Here is a 19,200-nt window from a genome sequence, read left to right as displayed (position 1 = left end):
ATTGTTCCTGATCAGATTCATTACTTCCATTGAAATACACAATGCACTTTGTAACGTTTACAGGATAGATAAATTACTTTTAAGTAATTTAACAATGACATAACAAAATTAAATAAAAACTAGGCTCAATCAATCACAACATCGATTACTTTCAACAGTTTTTCAGGGGTTGATTTCAAAGTGGTTCCAATTAAAACTGTTTTTAGACCGCATTAAACAAAACCAAGACAAAGGTGTGGTGCAGTCTAACCCTGCAGTTAATCCTACCTTCATGAAGGTTATAATGTTCAGGTTTGGAGAAATGCATTGATTAAACTTGAGGTGGCTAGACTGTATGGCATTACACTAATACATGTTACATTGTAATTTGGGTGAACTAACCTTTACTTCACCATAGACCAGCAGACCAGAGATCCTCCAGGTTATTGGACTTATGAAATCCATCTTTGTGATTGGATGCATTGTGTGAACAAATGTCGGTTCAATCAATCACAACTGAGTGGCGTTACCAAAATGCTCTTGCCAAGAAATACTGGTTTGAATGCCGATAATGGGAGAGTCAGCCTGAAGACATTCAAATGGGTGATTTGATAACGTTTCCAGTACTATGTAAGTGTAACCGTATGTGAGTTTTGGATGCAATAATAGACACAAAATACATGTGGATGTGCTTTGTGTCGACAATGCACAAGGACAATGCACAGGGACAATTTATGACAAACATTTAATCAAAATGGCTATAATTTAATGGTTTGATTCTGCAAACTGTCTTTTAACTTTGATTTTCTTGACATACACATACACGTAAACATACACATGAATAAATATGATCACTGATGAGAAGAAGAAAAAAAAATAGTCAATGCACTACAAATATTTTATGTTACATAGACCAGTGGCATTTTATCCTTTGTGATTCAGACACTGACTGTGCCCCACCAAATAAACAGATTGAAGGCAGTGGCCACAACCTAAATGTAACACAAAACATTGCCTACTTTCCCTCAACATCCCGAGTTGCATGACATTTAGATTGTTTTCTTTGGATAGCTAGAGGCACAGAGGGAAAATGATGGAGTATTAAGTTGCATTATTTTTGTGTGGGTCCAAATTTGATGCTGGAGGATAAGGTTTGGCTAACATCCTGTTACCCAGTTCATCCCATAGATGTTGGATAGGGTGGAGGTCAGAGCTTCGTGCAGGTCAGCTCTTCCACGCCAAACTTGAGAAGCCACTTCTCATTGCAGCTGGTTTTGTGTACAGAACTGGACTAAGAGACCTAAAATATTCTTGTGTGCTGCAATATTAAAAGTTTTAAGAAAGGGGCTTAAAAAATAGCCACAACAAACGTAGGCACATATTGGTCAAATAGTCTGACTCACAGATCACAAACAGAAACACACATGTGAATGGTAGCTCCGTATTTGCTTGTTTTATTTATGCAATATATGTATTAATATATTCAATTTACAACATCCATAAAACACCTTTTGCATAAATACTGAAAGAAACTAAACAGAGCTGTGCAGCCAGCTCGCTTTGCCTTGTAACTTGTAAGAGGGATACTGAGGAGAACACTGCAAAGGCAAACAGAGGTACAGTGTTGAGAGATATCTGGTTTTAGTGTATCAAAAGTCCGGCATTCATACTGCGGGGCTAATGGCAAAAACATAAAAGTAAACTTGGTTAACGTTGTTCTCAGTCTTAATCAAACTCTTAGGGAATGGAAAGTTAGTACAGATGGTTCCACTTGTTTCATGATTGCGTTTAGAACTATCTGTTAAGTTTCAGTCTCTTTCCCTGTTGTTTACCTGGAGACTTAATGCAGAATTAAACCTTCTGATGGACATTCCTGTGACGTATATTGTTGTACTGTTGCAGATGACACCCTGTGCTAAGAGCTCCCCAGTATCTAAAATCCATAATGTAAATTCTTAGGAGGAAAATTATGCAACATCTTAAACATATAGGCAATTGTAAGCTAACTCTCTGTACATTAGAGAAAAAAGAAAATGTATGTACAGTTGAGTTGGTCCACAACACATTAAAAGAATGAATCCATCAATTACATATTGGGACAAATACCCAAAAAGAACACACTTCTGTGTGTGTGTGTGTGTGGGGGGGGGGGGGGGGGGGGGTATTCTCATTGCAATGAGAATAATTTGTCCTGTAAAATCTGGAATAAAAGATGGTATATAATGGTCACATAAATAAAGGCTGATCACTTATATGTGTACAGATTGTAAAGCTCTCCGATGCAAATTTGTGATTTTTGGCTTTACAAAATAAACTGAATTGAATTAGTTTCTGTAATATAATAGCACAACTGGTAAATTCTGTGTAATGCACATTTTTAAGACACTAATTCCATTAGTACAACATTAGAGTGTTGTCACGCTCAACTTTGCCCTTCTTCTTAAAGCTATGAAACTCAACTTTTCCTGCAAATTCATCATACTAGAAGCTTGCCAAGAACAGAAGTTATTATTTTTTACTCCTTAAGGTAAGTGAAGGAAAATCATATTTTTGTTAGAGATGAGAAACAGCCCAATCCATACTATTCTTAACCGCAAGTCGTTTTGTTGCCTACACTTATTATTTCACACTTCAACCACGCCAGTTTACATCAACATCGAAATAAAACAGAAGCAGAACAGAAAACAAGATCAATTCATAAGATCAACTTAAAATATAGTTTAAAATAAATACATTTACAGTTGAGGTAAATAAATGCCTTGACCTCTGTTTGAGAATTTACGGTAATCTGTCTCTTGCACCCTCTCGTCTGGTAGCTGAAGAGTCTTAAGGCTACCAAGGTGCTTCACCTGATGGCACTTCCTGTATAAAACCAGTTCATCGGCATGGCCTTTACTTATCCTACCATTTATTACAAGCTAATAAAGAGAGCTGGAGGGAGTTTCACAAGATAACAGGATCATCTACTTCATTTGATTGGATAATTGTTCCAATCTAGATAACAATAATTGAGATTCTGGATTCAATATAGTACAATCCAAAGAACATCTGTGGTACAAATCAAAATATCCATCACTTTGACGTCACATATACATATGGCAGTGATTCTAACCTTGGTGTAAATAATACAAAGTGCAACGGTGAGGAAAAAGAGAAACTCGATATATAATAAATAAAATAGTTCATGTCTATAAACATGCGGTAGGTAGATTCTAAAACTTAAGTGCAATACAGACAACATTTTAAAAAGCACTTTCAATCGGTTTCAGTGTAGCAAAGCAGAGAGTGGACGCGCCGGTTCTTACAATTTGTCACAATAAGTCAGAGCATGTAAACACAGAGAGAGGGATAGAGACATTCAGACAGATGGAGTTCACTTCATTTCCTCGTAAAAACATGTGTTCTGGACGACACTTAAGATCACAGCAGGCAACACAGGCAAAGTCAGTTTGGGGGGAATGTAGAGTTACAACACACAGGCAGAATCTAAAAGAGGAGTCATTTACACACCCTACTGTCTCCCAGTGGAATGTGAGGCCTTCCAGCACTGTTGACTTGAACTCTACTAGCTTGGTGGGATTACTGTCCAAGAGCTGTGGTTTAGGAGGTTCACAAATTCATAAAAACACATCTTAAAATAAATAGTAGTGTTTTGTGGACAGTGTCATCCAGCTAATGCCTCCACAAAGCAAATGTCTTAGTCCACATTTTTAAAGATAACTATATGGTTTATAACAACCTCGGTGTTATTTTTCCTAACCTTGGCCATCGTTTCTACCAGATATCCAACAAGGAAGAGGTTCTTAACGGTTAGAGTTTTTTTTCTTTTTGACAGTAGAATCGAAAGGAAGCCTGCCTGAAACAGTGCTGATTGTCCACCACCTTCCCCCTTGGTTCCATAAATACACCTTCTAATAACTTCACCTACTTCCTGCATATGGTTCCTCCCTCACTGATCATAACAGATGGATCGTTTGTAACAGATAGTTTGGGTAATAATTTAACTCCTGTAATTGGTTCCTGTAGAAATACAGTTCCTGTAGAAAATATGTCTTTATCTTTAGTTGCTAAATGCTGCCTACGTTCACCAGCTCGTCTCTAATTGTGTCTGTCTGCATGATGTTGAGGCAGTAGCTCCTGTGGATTTATAAGAGGCTTTTGTTTTTTTTTAAACGGAAAGTAGCGACGACTGCTGCTTGAAACAAATTAAAGAGTGCTGAGACTGAACCACAACTGTAAATTTACAGGCTGCAAAACAAAATCAATTAACTGAAAGTTGCTTTTTTTTTTTTAATAACGTGTTATTCGTTTTTTTTTTTTTACTTCTGCTGAAAATTGCCCTTCCTCTTTTGGAGTAAATACCATTTACTACAATCTATAGATCATTGCTGAATGACCCGTATTGGTTAGTGCAGTTTTCCAGCTGTCTAATTGTCTGACTACAGGTGTTTCCTGACCCATTTAAATCAATGCCACCATGTTACAGATATCAGGAACTCAGATAGAAACAATGGCCAAAATTGCGACATGAAAAACGCACTAATTGGTTGAAACTATTTCTTGAACTTTGGTAAGACTTCATTTGAGACGTCACAGGGAAGTGTTAACACTTTGGCTTGTGTTTGGACAATAAGACATAACATGAAATGCTATTTAAAAACGATTTTAAGTCAGTAGAATACAGCAGTGTGGCGGCCATATTGGAGGTCTTCTTGTGAGAGAAAATGTTGAAAGACATCAAAAACAGGTCATTGACTCTGCATTTCTTTTTAAAAATGGTCAGTTCCCACAAATCATACTTTCGAAGATATCTCTTGAATTTTAGAATTTCTTTTCAAGCTTGGGTAGGTCACATTGGATGAAACAGCAAGAGTATGATAGATCTTCAAAAGCATCTAAACAAAAAAACAATGTTTCCAACTTTTTTCCAGTGAAAGTAGCGAGCGCTTGCTCCAACAGTCGCTAAATCTAGCAGAAAAGTCCCCATTCGACCCCCAAAATGATCTTAATGAACTTGAACAACGAACACGGCTGATTTGAGCTGACAAGCTAGCAGCTTGTTGAAAGCTTGTGGTGACACGCAGAGTGCACCCAGGTAGGCAGGTAGCCTGCCCAATGGTTTCATTGGGGCTGGGCTCATTACTGTCCTGATACAGCCACAGACATTCGTTTCTGTATGCGAACGCATCTGATTTATCGTTTGCTGTCGGGTTGTAAAGAAAATTTCAATAAAAATAACAAAAAACATCTAAAAGACATTATACTTACGCCAAGCTTTAATTGTCTTTGTTCAATTTCATTCATGGCTTGATTCTAGGGATGATTTGGATGAACCAACTCAGCTAATTCCTCTGACTACGTTCATACTTCGATTATGCTAGCTCCTTAGCCGTCAGCATGATGTGAGGCATGTCATCCCTATGACAGGATTGGTGAAGCGAACACATAGCCCCTATTGTTATTTTTAAATTAATACAATGTTCCTGGCCAACGCCAAGAGATGCTTTTGAATTGTTTGTAGTGACAAAAAGATTCTGTCACAATGTCAAGTGGTGAACTTCAAGCAAAGTTCAGAGCCTCAGTTTGTGGTGATAAACAAGCAGACAGTTCAAGGGAAGAGCATCTGGGGGCTGACGGGACATTTTCACCTTGGTCAGACAAAAAGAACCTGAAGGGTCCAACCAGGCAGAGGGTCCCACTCAATGGCTTCGTTTTCAGTTGGCTTCAGGTTCATAAATATCAGAGAAAACAATTCAATCAGCATTTTTGTTATCTCTTGTCAGATTGGGACAGAACTACTACCTCTCTGTTTAGAAAATCAGTAGACAGAAATTATTTTCCAGCTTCAGGCTGAGCTGGCCCCATGAATTTTCAGGGCCGAGTGGTTGCAGAGGCTGAAGAAGGGAGTCTTTGGAAGACTCTAGGTGCCAGACTTCACTGAGGCAGGGGGACGATGACATCCACGTAGTTTATCGGGAAAAAGCCGGACTCTCCGGTGATCATGCCCTCGTACCAGTTCTCATCTATCTGGTTGGTGAGAATGATGATGTCCCCCTCCTTGAAGCCCAGCTCGCCCTCGTTCTCTGGCTCGAAGTCATAGAGGGAGCGGCAGCATGGCTGGTCCAACACCTCGGTCTCTGCACCACAGGAAGAGAAACATTATTTTACTCCTCCATATTTAAGATGAGATAAAATAAAATAAGATAATCCTTTATTCATCCTCAGTAGGGAAATTACAAGATTACAGCAGCCTTGCTCACAGTAAATAAAGATCAAGTAATATAAATAAACAGTAGAACAGTAATAAACCAAATTTTAAAAAATTAAGAGTAAGAAAAATATTTAATATACGGATGGAATTAAAAAAATAAAATAAGTAAAAATGTGTATAAAAGTATTGCACCAGGTGATGAATTGGTTAGTTCTTGGTCTCCTGGGGGCTCAGCTCGTTGTGCAGCCTGACAGCAGCAGGGAGAAAGGACTTGCGGTACCTCTTCCTAAGAAGCTGGGGATGAGTCAGAGCCGGTGGCTGAAGGAGATGTGCAGCGCGGCCAGTGTCCTGCATGGGGTGGGAGGCGTGGTTATCAGGGATGAGAGCTTAGTCATCATCATCTTGTCCCCCACCACCTTTACAGTGTCCAGAGGACACCCCAGCACGCTGCAGGCCTTCGTCACCAGTTTGTTAAATCTCCTCCTGTCAACTGCCGAGATGTTGCTGCTCCAGAAGACCACTCTATAAGAGATTGCTGATGCCACCACAGAGTCAAAGGAGTACTCCCTGCACCCCAACAGACCTCAGTCTCCTCAGCAGAAAGAGTCTGCTCTGTCCCTTTTTATAAAGTGTGTGTGCATGGTCAGTCCAGTCCAGTTTGTTGTTCAAGTGAACACCCAGATACTTATAAGACTTCACAATCTCAATGTCCAGTCAGTGGATGCTCACCGATACCAGAGGAGGGCGTTTACCACCACCAGCTCCTTTGTCTTGCGAGAGTTGATAAGGAGGTGGTTCTGCTGGCACCTTCCTGAAAAGTCCTAGTTGAGTTCTTTGTATTCTTTGTCATCGTCGGCGGCGATGAGGCCGACGATTGCAGAGTCGTCAGAGAACTTTTGCAGGTGGCAGTTTGAAGAGTTATAGTTATAGAACTTTAGTTCGAGGTGTAAATGGTGAAGACAAATGGGCCAGAACGGTTCCCTGTCGGGCCCCTGTGCTGCAGGACACCTGATCTGACTCACAGTCCCGTATCTGCACATAATGTGGACGGTTGGTGAGGTAGTTCAGGATCCATGCACTGGAGAAGTGGTAAAACATGACTCTCACAGTGCTTCCAGCCTTTTCCAGGTGAGAGAGAGACATCTCTGCAGCAGGAAGATGAGGGCGTCCTCCACCGCAATGCCAGACTGGTAGGAAAACTGAAGTGAGTCCAGGGATGAGCTCACCAGGGGGCGAAGGTGTACAAGGACCAGCCTCTCCAAGGTTTTCATCAGGTAGGACGTTAAAGCCACTGACTTGTAGCTGTGTCTTTGGTACTGGTACCACAGCGATTTATTTTGTTAATAAGTAAACCAATTTTTTTTCAATTCAAGTTTTTTTCCAATTAGTCATTGATAAAATATCTAAAAGACGTCTTTTAATTGCTAGAAAAAAAAGTCCACCTGTGATGAGTTGCTAGTAAGAGGACCTTGAGTGGATGCGTTTACTCAGTTGACAATGCTGAGTGCTCATACCATCTTCATTACAACCCAAGTGACCTTCATCTGCTGCTGAAGATTGTTAATTATGTCTAAAAACACAAACTAAAAATTAACTAAACTAAAGTTGAGTTAAGATTTCATCAAATACCTTTCTAGATTGGTTTTCCCATCTTCATGACAACTGAGCAAACCCCAGCTGCTGTTGAAGACCATACGATACAATTGAAATTGCTTCAGATTTTTCGAAAAACGAAGACTCACACATTTGAGGGCTTGAAACCCATAGTGTGTTTGTCAATGAAACAAAGCAATTTTAACTTATCTTTTTTATGCATTTCATTCATTAGCAAAAGAGTTGCTTGTGTGTCATGATTGAATGTGTATATGCGGAGTCAGTGTGTGTTACTCACGGTGAATATTGACGTTGATGGTGGGGCTCTCAGGCCATGACAGTGGAACAGAGGTTATATGATCAGCTGGGTGAGATGTGAAGACAAATGTAGATGGTGTTGAGCACCAGACAACAAAAAACAATGCACACACTCAAGAAATCATCCATTCAATCTACAGTGGTCCACATCACACGACGTGAGCACTAGTTATGTCTGACTTCTACCAGTAGAGGGCAGCAGCAGCATTTTTCAGACACTGAACCCTTCTTCTTTTTACTCATTTTTGACATGTGTGCCAGTAGGTCTGTAACATCATCACTCCACTTTAAAAAGGTGGTAAAACAAATGTTAACATGAATCTTACATCCACACAAGAGCACAGCTGTAATAGATCCAACCCTGAACACAGAAATGAACCCATTACTACTGTTCTAATTGATAATTAGCACAAATAATTAGCACAACACTCCATTTTTTTGAAATTTTTAGTCACAGCTGCTATATAGCATTTTACTTTTAGTAATAAGGACAAACCACTGATTAAAGGTACAAACTATTTTTGTCATTAAAAAGCAGGGAGGATACACTGTGCATTTACAGATCATCACCTCATTGCTGTATAAATAAATACCTACTTTTACCATTGACTGCTGGGTTGAGCTTGATATCTGGAAGGGATAATAAAAAGAAATGTATATACTTGAAGGCAACGTAAACAATGAAGATGGGGCTGACAGAGGAAGTGACATAATGTAAAAAAGAAAGGTGAGATAAAGGCTGTACCGGTAGATTTGAGGAAGGAGCTGTAGGACAGGCTGTTGTCCAGGGTCTCCATGCTGCTCATGATGGACTTTGGTTTAAATTCTCTCTTAGGCCGGCTGCTGGCTGTGGATATCCTGGGGTAAGGAAGGTAGCAGAGCCGATCATTTTTGAGATCGCCCCACCTCTCTATCTCCTTCTGCTGAAATTATTCATGGTTATCTGGATCATGCCTTCTACCAATTATATGAATCATCTCTGTCATGTAAAGTGCTGTAACTCTGTTACGTTGTTCATTCTGTACACATGACATCTATTGTTTCTGTACACATGACATCTATTGTTTCTGTCCATCTGGGGAAAAGGGATCCTCCTCTATTGCTCTCCTGAAGGTTTCTTTCTTTTTTGCCCGTGAAAGTTTTTTTTTCAGTTTTTTGGGGAGTTTTTCCTGATCCAATGTGTTAACACACAATACTATACATACATATCATTAGGGCTGGGCAAAGTTAAACAAATTTAATGCATGATTTTTTTTGCAATTAATCGCATTATGCGTCAAATTTAATAATGAAGTAAAAACTATGTGCGTTTGGTGAGTAAAATGCTAATTATGTTACTGTTTTTTACTTTTTTTTTTCGGGCTGGGCAAAGTTGAAAAAAATTAACTGATTAATTGCATTATGCCCCAAATTCAATAATGAATAAAACATGGTTTATTGCGCGCTTTTATTTTAAAGTAATGTTATCAGAACATTATAACAGGCACTCTGGACTACCAGCAAGTTAATATCAGTGGCGGGCCTTTTAAACCTTTTCTGGTGGCCTAAACAAAATCACAAAGTTATAGCTATTATATTTTATTCTATATATATATGTATATATATATATATATATATATATATATATATATATATATATATATATATATATATATATATATATAATTATATATATATATTTTATAATGTAATTGTTTTTCACAAATACACTGCATGTATTATAATATTTTTGTCTATTAGCTTATGTAGTCAGAGAGCAGCTCCTGTCTCCTGTCTGTTCCTCATGGCATGCGGTCTCCTGGCTGGTCTAGAACGCTGCTTCAACACTCTTTATCCAATCAGATCTCACCTTGGTTAAACAGTGAAGGCGAGCGGCCTGGCTGTCACTGTTTAATCCCTGTGTATATCCAGGCGCTGTGTGTTCCCTGCACAGTGCTCCTGTACTTTAGGTGACCCTGTGGGCACCGAGTCAAAGTGGCTCTACTTATTTAACTTAAATAAGAACGCTTTAGTTTCAGTAAAAGAAGAGAGAATCTATATCTGGAGCTATTAAATTCCCTGTGGACTCTGTGTTAAGGCTGATTTATACTCGGGTTTTACGCAAAGACGCAAGCACGCAAGACACGCATGGCCGACCATGCGTGGTCAAATCGGCCATTTTGCGTGCTTGCGTGCGTCACCCCAAATTTCTGACTATCCGTCAAAGCTACGCGAGCCGTACGCAGCCCGGAAGGCTGTGATTGGTCCGCTAACCACATCCTTTCTGAGTCTCTCATTTCCGGTTTCATAGCATAATATCGCTGTTTTTAAAAGCCATAGCAGAAACACGAACAATGGATCTTGTTGAAGAACGTTTGGCTTGAGAGGTCCACAAAAATGAGCATTTATAAAACCCGTCTGGCGGAGTATAAGGACACGCACATGGAGGTGAATTCCTGGAGGGAGATATCGCTGAACGTCGATGTGCAGGTCGACTCTTAAACGGTCGTTGCGCCACCTGCTGTTCTGGCGTATGGAAAATGCAGGGGAACTAAAAATCAAAATGAGTCCATCAATCCGACTGCGTGGCCAGCCGGAGTTGGAGTTGCAGAAGTATACACCTACTGGAGGCATCTCACCCTGCGAGCTAACTAGCGCGCATGCGTTGTGAGGGGCGCGATCAGCTGGCGGGCATAATGACAATTTTCACGGCCAGCCACTGATTTAAATATATATATATATATATATATATATATATATATATATATATATATATATATATATATATATATATATTATAATTAAAATGTTATAGCTTTTGTATAATATAATTGTTTTTCACAAATACACTACATGTATTATAATTCTGTTTCCCTATTAGCTTATTTTCGCCTTGCACTGTGCAGCTGTGTCTTCATCCGTTCCTCTGTTCCTCTAGGCCTCTCGTATGGCTTCTTGGGACCTGTTTAACAGCATTTTTCATCCAATCACATTTCACTTCTCCTTCGCTATGTAAGATTAGCCTGGTTAAAATACATAAAACAGATTTCTAAAGACCCTGGACATGGGATTAGTCACAGGGCCTGTTATAATGACCAATAACGTGCGCTGTGATTGGTCAGTGAAGCGAGCGCCTCACCTCGAACCTAGAATTTCAGGACTTACTGATGACCCTTTCCCACAGAGGTTTATGTGCGTTTGGTGAGTGAAATGCTAATTATGTTACTATTTTTTACTTTTTTTTTAGGGCTGTGTGAAGTCGAAAAAAATTAACTGATTAATCGCATGATTTTTCTACGTTTAATCATGATTAATTGCATTGTGCGCCAAATTCAATAATAAATTAAAAATAGTGTATTGCACTCTTTTATTTTAAAGTAATGTTATCAGAACAATATAACAGTACTCTCGAGCAACAGCAAGTTAACATACATACATAATTTATAAATCTGTTTTCTTTTTTTTCTGAACAGGTACTGTTCAGGAGTAAGGGTGCCTGTGACGGACAAACCACTCCTTCTTTTGTTCATGTTCAGTCTGTTGCTTACCTTAAAGATGCATGTTAAAGATCTGCAACTTTATACAAAAGCAATAAGTGCTTTACAGTTTTCAGTTCAGTTTTTCTTCCTTTGTGAGAAAAGTCTAGTCTGTGTTGGCTTGAACGAGTGGACTGAAGTCTGGTTGAATGAGGTGGAGATGTGAAGGACAGCTAACAGGTATCAGCGGCGGCTTTGTGCATGCGCGATTAATGTTCAATCCAGAGACGCTGAGCTTGCGGCACAAGCCTGCCGATAGAGTGACTGTCTGTGAAGCTTTGTGAGGCGAGCGACTCGCGGCAGCTGAGAACAGAAACTACAGAACAATACGTGCCTTTCACGTCAGGCTCAAGTCAGCAAATCGTCCAGTGAATCTCTGGAAGCGCCTGCGTGCACCAAGATAAATAGCCTTCAAAGTAAAAGCCCCCCAAATTAAAAAAATAAAATAAATGTACTGCAGTTTACGCATCAAATAATTAACGCTGTTAATCGATTGAAAAGTTAACGCGATATTAACACGTTAACTTGGCCAGCCCTAATTTTTTTAAACTTTTGCAGTCGTATTTAATCACAAACAGACAGTTTCAGACCTAGGCGTTCAATAACTGCCATATAGTCCACATCACAGGCGGACTTGGGGGAAAAAGTTTCCCTGGAGTTACTAACACAGACCGACACACTCAATACATGGCACGTTCATACATGTGTGGACAGTATACACCCGACCCACGAAGCCACACAGCACCACCACGAGCATGGAGGGAGGTCACGGGAAGAAAAAAGAAGAGGGGACACTCCTGTTGACGACGTGGACTGACCTACGAAGCCACTTCAACCACCAGAGCAGACTCTCAGGTAGTAGTTTTTACTACTTCATTAATTAAGGTATTGTCGAAAGGTTTTAGGAAAATAAATTCCATTTGTACTCACAGACGTGCTGTCTCCACATTGGGCGGCTCTCATCGCTGGCATTCATGCTTTCACTCTCACAACCACTCTGAGTGAAACTACTTTTCAACCAGCAGAACCAGAGTGATAGTTTCATTGTCCCACAGGGGACGAAGTCTGCAAACTAATCACTGATGGCAAAGTGAAGCTTTTCCTCACCTCTGCTGCAGCTTTCCACTGAGCTCCTGCAGGATTTCACACGACTGCCGGTGGTACTCTGCGGCTGCCTTGATCAGCGACAGTAGCTGGCTCACCTGTTCCACCTATTGGCCACAAGAATACACACACACACACACACACACACACACACACACACACACACACACACACACACACACACACACACACACACACACACTGCTGATTTATACTCGGGTTTTACGCAGAGACGCAAACACGCAAGACATGCATGGATCCCCTTGCGTAGTCAAATCAGCCATTTTGCATGCTTGCGTGTGTCACCCAAAATTTCTGACTATCCGTCAAAGTTACGCGAGCCGTTCGCAGCCCGCAAGGTTGTAATTGGTCTGCTAACCATATCCTTTCTGAGTCTCGCATTTCCGGTTTCATAGCATAATACAGCTGTTTTTAAAAGCCGTAGCAGGAACACGAACAATGGATCCCGTTCAAGAACGCTTGGCTGAAGAGGTCCGCAAACATGAGCATTTACATAACCCGTCTGACGGAGTATAAGGACACGCAGATAGCAGTGAATTCCTGGAGGGAGATATCGGTGAATGTCAGTGTGCAGGTGAACTCTACGGCCGTTGCGCCACCTGCTGTTCTGGCGTATGGAAAAGGCACAGGAAATAAACTAAAACGAGTCCGTCGATCCAACTGCATGGCCAGCCGCAGTTGTAGTTGCAGGAGTATAATTCGCCCTTAGTATCTGACTTTACACTGAATGTTACTACATTATAATAAGAATAAAGTATCCTATATTATTCCCTTTGGGGAAATTATTCTCTGCATTTAACCCATACTTAATTAAGGAGCAGTGTGCTGGCCTGTGAGGTGCCCAGGGAGCAACTGGGGGTTCAGCTTCTTGCTCAAGGACATTTTGACATGCTCGGGAACGAACCGGCTAGCTTGTGGTTTCAGAATAACCACTCATCCCCTTGAGCTACAGCCGCCCCAATATTAGAAAACCAATGCTTGCGGCTGTTCGTGGTGCTGAAGAAGCATGCAGAGTCACGCCAGTCACAAAAGGAGCCAACAAATTTGTAATTTGTGATTCTGGACTATGCAAAATGAGCTGAATTGAAATTATAAATGAAAATGTCTGACTGCCTATTGTTGTGTTCTTCATTGAGAAGTTATATCCTGCCACTCACATCATTCTCTAGGAAGTTGAACATGCTCCTCTCCGCCAGCTCTTTGCTTTCGTCAAACTTCTCCACGGCCGGACGGATCTCCTCATCTGGGATTTTCCCCTGACGCTTCCTCTTGTAGTCAAAGTCCAAGCGGCGACCCTCCAGCTTCTTCAGGTGGTGCTGCAAGCACAAAGAGGAACATACAACACATCGTGAACATCGTGAAGGTGAAAAGTTAGTTGGAAATGTGTTCTTTCACAACTAACTTGTTTGGTGCTGTTCAAACTAACTCTTAGTTTTAGTCACCATTTCAGTCTCAGTTTCAGAACTTACACCTGGGAGTGCAGGAATATTACTGGCTATATCAGAAGGTAAAAAGATCTCAAAGGTTGAACTAAATTAGTGTAAAGACAAATTAAGGAAACAGCAGCAGACAGAGCCCCGCCTGTGATAACACAAACAAGTTGTACCGTGATCTCTTTCAGGTCCTTGTCCTGTAGATTTTGCAGGGGATCAATGAAGTTTTGTTTCACACCTATGTCCAAGGAGTCCTTCACATCTGCCATCTGCCTCATGGCCTCGCCCATATCCACCAGAGCACAGCCTACAGGACAGAGAGACAGAGCACATCTTCCTAATTCACCTGTGGTCTTTTCATTGGGACGCAAAAACACAGAACTCTTTTGAAGACATGAAGTCTGTCTGTTTTCAAAGGAAAACAGAAGCAGATCAGAAAACAATTATGTTTCACACTAAAATGTGATGAAATGTACACATGAGAAGGGAGGAAATAGAGTATATACTTTATTGACACAGTATTTACTCTATTGAGCTTGGACTTCGACTATAAGAGGAAGCGTCAGGGGAAAATCCCAGATGAGGAGATCTGGTAGGCTGTGGATAAATTTGACGAGAGCAAAAAGCTGGCAGAGAGGAGCATGTTCAACTTCCTAGAGAATGATGTGAGGGGCAGGATATAGCTTCTTAACGAAGAACAGACCAATAGGCAGTCAGCCATTTTCATTAATAATTTCAATTCAGTTTATTTTGTATAGCCCAGGACCATCGAGTTTTGAGTATATACTCCATTGACCTTGAATTATATAAATTAACTTTTTCATAATCAGCCTGAAAAACACTACAGCTAATTATATATAAATTTATAAATATGTGTTACAGTGTAATAATGTGGGATGGGAGGCGGAGCCTTCAGCGATCAAGCTTGCTTGTCTCCTGTGAAAACGAACTTCCACTTTCTGTCTCATTTAGTATTACACTTCTAGTTAGGGCTGGCTCAGGGTTATTGTTAGTTAAGCTGCTTTAGGCCTAGACTGCAGGAGGACTTCCTAGGATCCACTGAGCTCCTTTCTCCTTCTCTTCCTCAGCACCATTTTCCTGATCCAGTGATAGGGACCGAGGACGGAGGATGTCGTACAGATCGTAAAACCCTCTTAGGCAAATTGTGAATGTGAATAGTTATATTGGGCTATACAAATAAAATGTAATAAAAATGTAATGCATTTCTATTTCAGCACCTTTGAATCCTGTATTGACAGTTTCATTGTTCTGCTGATGTTACAAATGTGAACTCCAGGAGGAGTGTGTCATTGCTCCTCAGCTGTGCAGCTGTCAAACAGCAGTAATTTATTGTATGCTAGTGCTAAATGAAAAACCCATTTACCTCTCTGCAGCCCTGTCCACTATCTAAGAGCTTTTGGAATATGATAATCGGTACCGAACACAGAGTCCTCTCCCAGTTCATGGCCGTAGCGCAGCATGCAGTCTCCCAGCAGGCCTTCAGTCTGAGGGTAGCCAGTGGTCTTCACCTGCCCTCGGATCTTAGATACGGTGTTCAGCATGTTCAGTTTGGCTCGCGAGGCTGTGAAGGGAAACAACAAATATACCACACACAGGATTCATTGAGCAAGATGATGTTGTAGGGGCAGATACAGTAACTGTACATTCTTTACCAAAATATCATATGATACAGCTTTTAGTTTTATTTTACCTGGGTTAGGCTGGAGGTATTCTGTTGTTTTGGACAAGAGATCAAACACAGACTTGTTGGTCACCTCAATTTTCTAAAAGGAGCAGGACAAAAAATATTTTGATTAATTTACGTGTAAATATGTTCTGGTACTACGCAGCATTTGAAATATTAGTTTGTGATTCAACCCAGTAAAATCATCTTTAAATTACTCAGACTATTTGAAAATACTCAATGAACATCAATACATGTCAATGAATAAGCCATTTTTCATCATTAAATTATGTTTCATTATGTGGACACAGCTTAAACAGTGTCCAATTCAAATTGTTACCTATAAGCAGATGATTATCATATCCATTTTTTCCCTTAACAACCATTTAATTGACATTTGGATCTTTCTTACATGGACAGCTTGGCTATTTACAGGCTAGCTGCACCTTCCCTTTCCCTGTTTGGGGTGCCTGCTTGCAGATGGCTTGTAAAGGTTTATATCGATCAGTACACCTTACTGAACTCACTCTTTCCATCTCCATGAAGTCTTCATCTAGTTTAGTCCCCTCGGCCCCGCTGATCTTTTCACTGAGTAGCTGCACAAAGGGAGCAGAGAGAGAACACTGAGGAATACAAAAGGACAGGAGGAGAGTTGAAGTCACTGCAGGAGGATCCACCGTGAGACCCAGCATGCACTTCTTGGCCAACGTAGGTGTGATCCACACATATACATTGTGTGTTTTTTCCCCACCACTGTGTTTGTCTGCCCTGCCCCTGTGTCTCTAATCACCATTGAAAACATTTTATGTTTATGATGTTCATTGAGTAAATGATAGACCAATTAAAGTCAAAAGCAGGGTATGCTTTAGGGCAGTGCTGCAAGGTGATCGACAGGTCGCTGCCACTACCACTGTATACAGTGTCTTTACGTCACTCCTCCATATATGGTAATTTCTGTTCATTATATTATCCAAACTGGTAAATGGATCTGTACTATCTGTATAGCGCTTTTCTAGTCCTCCAACCACTCAAAGCGCTTCAACACTACATGACATCTGATAAGAGGAGCTACCATGAAGATGCCACATCAGGATTATCAACCATTCATAAACTGTAGGCGAGGCTACAAGAACATTTTCTTGCTCAAGGACACATCAACATGGAGCCGGGGATTGAACCGCCAATCCTCTAATTGATTGATGACCCTGCTCACTACTGAGGCACAGTTGCACACATTCCTATCCTATTTTTAGGGTGGCGGGGGCGCTGGAACTGATAACTTCGGTTCACTCATTACAAAAACATAACAACACGACAATAGCCGTAATCCAAGATAGAGACAGCAAAAAAAAACAAAACAGGTCCTTTAGAATCCTGTTCTTCCCTGTGGTTGTCCAGTCGTAACACACTCAGTTTATCAGAAGTTTTTATGTCACCGTAACAGAAGAAATACCTGAGATAATAATTATTCAGTAAAATGTATTTGACTGATTTTCAAGAACAAATAAATCCACCGTTGACTACAAATAGTAATTGATGGGCATGAACATTATTTCTTAATTTAAGTGTGTTTGACCTTATCCAACCTTTCATAAGTAATGTACTATTTAAAAAGGGAGACCCGGTCATTCATCAGTTTTCTCTTTGAAAAAGTGAATGCTAATTAGTGCGACTGAGTTTAATGCTTTCACTAAATGATTGCTTCGGTTAATAAACTGGTATTATCTAATATGACTACATCCACCATCAACACTTCCCCTCACAGCAGTAATACTGTTGTCCTTGCACAGTTGTCAAACAGAGGAATGGAACTTTGACACCATTCCTCTGGTAGTTTTATAGAGGATTACAATTCTGAGAGTACAAATAGTGGACTAATTCTAAAAGATTTAGGGCAGGCAGCTGTTTAGGAAGAAGCCTCTGAATGCAGTCAATTCATGTTTGAAAAACTGAAAAATGATCTCTCTCCAAAGTCCAAAAGTTATTGTAAATATTATGTGTTTTACTTTTTTTTATGAATGTTTGCATTACAAAGATTACCTAAAATTGGAGAAACAACCTACTTTTGGTCTTCCACAAATCAACTCTACTGCCTTGCAGCCTCATGGTTAGCAGACTGCGATTTGATTCTGTATATTCATACATATTTTGTATAAAGGACAGCTCATTCTGTTGTTGAAGAAAATTGCCAACGGATGTGTCCCATGAATCAGAGAGGGAGAAGAAGACAAACCTGAAGAAGTGGTTTGGCATTTAAGGCCATAGATGTACGTATCGGAATCTGAAGCCGGCTGTGATTATTTTGTTATTTGAAGCCTTTCAAATGACAATTATCTTTTTCAGCCCTTCTCACACAAGAAACAAAGCTTATGTCAGGAGCAGTTCAGTAAAGCAGCTGTAGGTTAAATAAAGACTTCTGTAAATGTTTTGGTAACTTAAATATTAGTTTGATTTAGAAATGTGAGCGTAACTTCAGTTTAGAAACTGACCACTTTTTGAAAAAAAATCTGGTCAGATTTAACATGGAGTTCAAGGGAGCAGTTGGTTGGACTTGATGTTGCATTCAGGCTTGCTGACAAAAAAGTATGTGTTTGTTGGATTCCACGACACATGTGTACCACAAGCTCAAGATTTCCTGTGTTTCTATTCAACAGTGGTGTTTGAAGAGTGAACATTGTGGGAGTAAAGACAAAATATGTTTAATTTTTTTTACCAGTTACTGGGCTCCCTCTCACTGTGTCAATTGGTGCTCCACTCGAGCCATGAAGATTCCGTGCCATACACACCCATTACCATAAACCCATAAACTCTGAAATTGTCCGAACATTTTTCCTAAACTTGACCAATAATTACATGAACACTGTGCTAGCTATCAAAAAATGTCCAACTAGGCAAATAAACTCCAGCCTTTTGTCAAAGTTTTAAACTTTAATTAATTTTTCTACCTTCTATTATGCCGAGTCACTATGGGCACAAAGATGAGTGTTTTTTTTTTGCTCTCTTCACGGCGAAACCCCATGCAAGTGAATGGGACAATTTCTCGCCGTTTTTCGCGTTTCAAGGCGCACAAAAGTCTGCAGGCTTATGCCGTGTTGACACCATAAGCGTTGGAAATATTCGCAACGCTTTTTCGCCTGATTTTACTCGCCCGACACTTTATGTGGTTAACTCGCTTTTTGCTTTTTCACAACTAGTTACGGCGGGAAAGGCGGCGCGGCTTGAGCCCAGTTACCCCTAGTTTCCAGTACTTAGCCGGTCACGTTCCTGTAAAACAGTTTTCATTTCCGCTATCGACCATGGGACATTAACCTATTTCTACGTTATAATTGTTGTGAAAATACC

At 40.3% G+C, this 19,200-nt stretch overlaps 1 protein-coding gene across 2 annotated transcripts in view; it reads right to left on the bottom strand.

Annotated features, from left to right (window-relative positions):
- Window positions 1–1,436: 1,436 nt before the first annotated feature.
- Window positions 1,437–19,200, bottom strand: part of sh3gl3a (SH3-domain GRB2-like 3a) — a 30,189-nt gene continuing 12,425 nt past the window's right edge. The window contains exons 2-11 of one of the 2 annotated variants that reach the window (XM_068578569.1): window positions 16,386–16,454; window positions 15,886–15,958; window positions 15,613–15,756; window positions 14,348–14,481; window positions 13,899–14,057; window positions 12,724–12,827; window positions 8,847–8,959; window positions 8,699–8,731; window positions 8,082–8,147; window positions 1,437–6,116 (exon numbers count right to left, since the gene is read on the bottom strand). In XM_068578569.1, the coding sequence (XP_068434670.1) occupies window positions 5,914–6,116; window positions 8,082–8,147; window positions 8,699–8,731; window positions 8,847–8,959; window positions 12,724–12,827; window positions 13,899–14,057; window positions 14,348–14,481; window positions 15,613–15,756; window positions 15,886–15,958; window positions 16,386–16,454 (1,098 nt within the window). In that variant the 3' untranslated portion in view covers window positions 1,437–5,913. The remainder of the gene's footprint in view (window positions 6,117–8,081; window positions 8,148–8,698; window positions 8,732–8,846; window positions 8,960–12,723; window positions 12,828–13,898; window positions 14,058–14,347; window positions 14,482–15,612; window positions 15,757–15,885; window positions 15,959–16,385; window positions 16,455–19,200) is intronic. The other variant, XM_068578579.1, reaches the window with a different exon arrangement.

Source organism: Clinocottus analis, unplaced genomic scaffold (assembly GCF_023055335.1).
Source record: "Clinocottus analis isolate CAN_PGR_092001 unplaced genomic scaffold, fCliAna1.0.p SCAF_1, whole genome shotgun sequence".
NCBI lineage: Eukaryota > Metazoa > Chordata > Actinopteri > Perciformes > Cottidae > Clinocottus > Clinocottus analis.
The sequence above is the reverse complement of the archived record's forward strand: the minus strand, read 5'-3'. Positions and strand labels throughout refer to the sequence as shown.